The sequence below is a fragment of the Microtus ochrogaster genome, chromosome 21, assembly GCF_000317375.1.
Source record: "Microtus ochrogaster isolate Prairie Vole_2 chromosome 21, MicOch1.0, whole genome shotgun sequence".
NCBI classification, from domain to species: Eukaryota; Metazoa; Chordata; class Mammalia; order Rodentia; family Cricetidae; genus Microtus; species Microtus ochrogaster.
In genome coordinates this window covers 36,113,658-36,116,436 of record NC_022022.1, presented here as the reverse complement: position 1 = coordinate 36,116,436, position 2,779 = coordinate 36,113,658, and the positions used below count along the sequence as shown (strand labels likewise).

The window sequence follows — 2,779 nt, the reverse complement described above, 5'->3', positions numbered from 1 at the left end:
TCAATTCCCAGCACCCACATGGCAGCTCACAACTGTCTGAAGATCCAGTTCCAGGGGATCTGACACCTTCACACCAGTGCACATAAAATAAAGTAGATAAACAATAAGAAATATTTTTTTTAAAAAAAAGAATCTTTCTGGTAAGCCACCACCTCGTTATTAGAAATGCGTTAATTAAGATGTGAGAGTTAGCCAGTAAGAGGCTAGAGCTAATAGGCCAAGCAGTGTTTAAGAGAATACAATTTGTGTGTTGTTATTTCGGGTATAAAGCTAGCTGGGCGGGAGCTGGGTAGGAACGCAGTCCGCCGCTCCATCTACACGTATGTGTGCGTGTATGTGTGCACGCAGTTTTGTGTGTACAGATGTGCATATCTATTGAGACCAGACGTTGGTGTTGGATATCTTCTTCTAGTTCTCTCCACCTTGTCTTTTGAGACAGTCTCTTACTGAATGTGAGACTACCTGATTGGCTCTAGAGCTGACTAGGAAGCCCCAGGAGTCCTCCTGTCTTAGACTCCCCGCACCTATTCCCAGTCTTGGAGTGACAGGTACACACTGCCTTGCCTGGCTTGCTAGCTATTTATTTATTTATTTATTTATTTATTTATTTATTTATTTATTTATTTATTTATTTGAGGCATGGTGTCTCTGTAGTTTGGAGCCTGTCCTGGAACTAGCTCTTGTAGACCAGGCTGACCTCGAACTTACAGAGGACTGCCTGCCTCTGTCTCCCAAGTGCAGGGATTAAAGGAGTGCACCACCACTACCTGACTCCATGCCTGGATTTTTACATAGATGTTATGGATCCAAACTCCTGTCCTCATTCTTGGGTGACAAACATTTCTCTGATTGAGCCATCACCATTGCCCCTTTGTTTAAACTGTTATGAGTCCAAAAAGTCTCATAGGTGAATAGATGGTGTGTTTTCTCCACTGTAGGACTGGTCTGGACCACAAAGGATACTGCAGTAGGTCGATAGCCCCCTGGTCAATTTTGGTCATGGTGTTGTATACAATGGTGCTACTGAGAAGGACTGCCAGTGCGAAGATCTGAGTATCAGTGTTTTTATTCATCTAGAACAGAAGAAATTTGAGTCATGCGTTGGGACATTCTTGGGTGAATATCACCAAAAATAAAATGTTAATATACAGATATTAAACAAAGAAAAATAATTTGCATGCTTTTCCCATTGGTAATTTTATACTACTGATTTATCATTCTTTGCTAACTCACTAGTCTTTCCTCTAATCACGCTTAGATGGTTGCAAAATGAATAAGTTAGTAGGGCAACCAGAATACTTAAAAGTAAAGTTTTACAGGGGCAAAACAGACCGTCTTATATGCATGGTACATATATCTGTATTACTTACTACTACCCAGAAGGTGGTCTCATTAACAATCTTATCTCACTCCAAGACAATGTGGAAGAATGAGTTTATAATAACTTTTCCTATGCTGCAGATTGAGTAAATCAAGTTCAAATTATGTCTTATCATCTGTGAATCTTGACAAAACAGAAATTTTAAAATGAAGAAAAAGCAAAAACAAAAACCTTTTCACACTGGACATTCAAGAGAAAGTTCTAGTAATGTCCAAGAACCAGCTCATACTGGTTAAAAGGCATATCTCCCCAGGTCCAAATGGAACTCCACATTGGAAACTTGAAGTCAATAAGAATGGGAATATTTAGGAAAAAGTGGTGTGCTTTAGACTGAAGTGTTTTATTCATGGTGAGTGGTGTGTTAAATGCTTACCAGTATACAACTAGAAAATGCCAGTATGTCCACTGTTCACATAATTATTTGCGCAAGACAAACAGAAAAACATTTGGAGAGACATCTATTTTGTCAAAACCATGGAACTACAGGTACTACAGGCATGGTTTAGCAACTTGATCTAACCAGTAGCCAACTATTAGTCCACATTCTCGGTAGGACTGGGTTTGAAGCAGTGATTTAAATTCCACTGTGCTTCAGTACTTAGGAAGTACTTAGTTCATCATCGCTCTAGTACCCTCAGTATGGACTCTGCCTTATGAAGGTATTTTCTCACTCCATGCATCCAGGTTCTGCCTATTAAAAATAAAGGGCAAAAGTACACTCAGGTCAACTGGAAATGCCAATTTTATGGGCGGTGAGAAGAGAAATTCCTGTACTAAGAGTATTTAGAGACCCGGGAAGATAAATCTAATCCAAACAGAATCCTCTCTCCTTACCTTCTCAATATCTCCCAGGCCCTCAGTGTCAAGCAGAACTAGGGTGTGGTCTGGCTTCTGGGGGTGAGGCACACACCACATCCAGATCCCCTTGGTGTGAGACTGCACAGTGGATCCAACAGAAAAGCCTGAGAGGCAAAGGGAGTGGGATTGAAGTAAGAAGGCATCTGGAAGTCGGGTGGTGGTGGCGCACACCTTCAATTCCAGCACTCAGGAAACAGAGGCAGGCTGGTCTCTGTGAGTTCGAGGCCAGCCTGGTCTACAAAAGCTAGTTCCAGTACAGGCTCCAAAACTACAGAGAAACCCTGTCTCAAAAAACAAAAAGATAATAAAGAGGGCATCTGGAATTCAGGAATTCCCTTGAGAATTTAAGCTAGGATGCAAGAGAAACAAATTGGCAAGACAGAAGAACAGACAATTGATGATATAATTAGAAGTAAAGGAATGGGCAAAGAGTATTAACGACTTAAAGTTTGATGGAGGAAGGTCATTGGTTAATTAAATAAAGAAGCTGCTTGCCCTGATAGGTTAAAACAGGAGGGAGGAGTAAACAGAGCAGAATGC

At 40.9% G+C, this 2,779-nt stretch overlaps 1 protein-coding gene across 1 annotated transcript in view; it reads right to left on the bottom strand.

Annotated features, from left to right (window-relative positions):
• LOC101985822 (guanylate-binding protein 5) overlaps positions 1–2,779 on the bottom strand; it is a 14,863-nt gene that overhangs the window by 7,990 nt on the left and 4,094 nt on the right. The window contains exons 3-4 of the mRNA XM_013350012.2: positions 2,216–2,343; positions 964–1,073 (exon numbers count right to left, since the gene is read on the bottom strand). Coding sequence (XP_013205466.1) covers positions 964–1,073; positions 2,216–2,343 — 238 coding nt within the window. The remainder of the gene's footprint in view (positions 1–963; positions 1,074–2,215; positions 2,344–2,779) is intronic.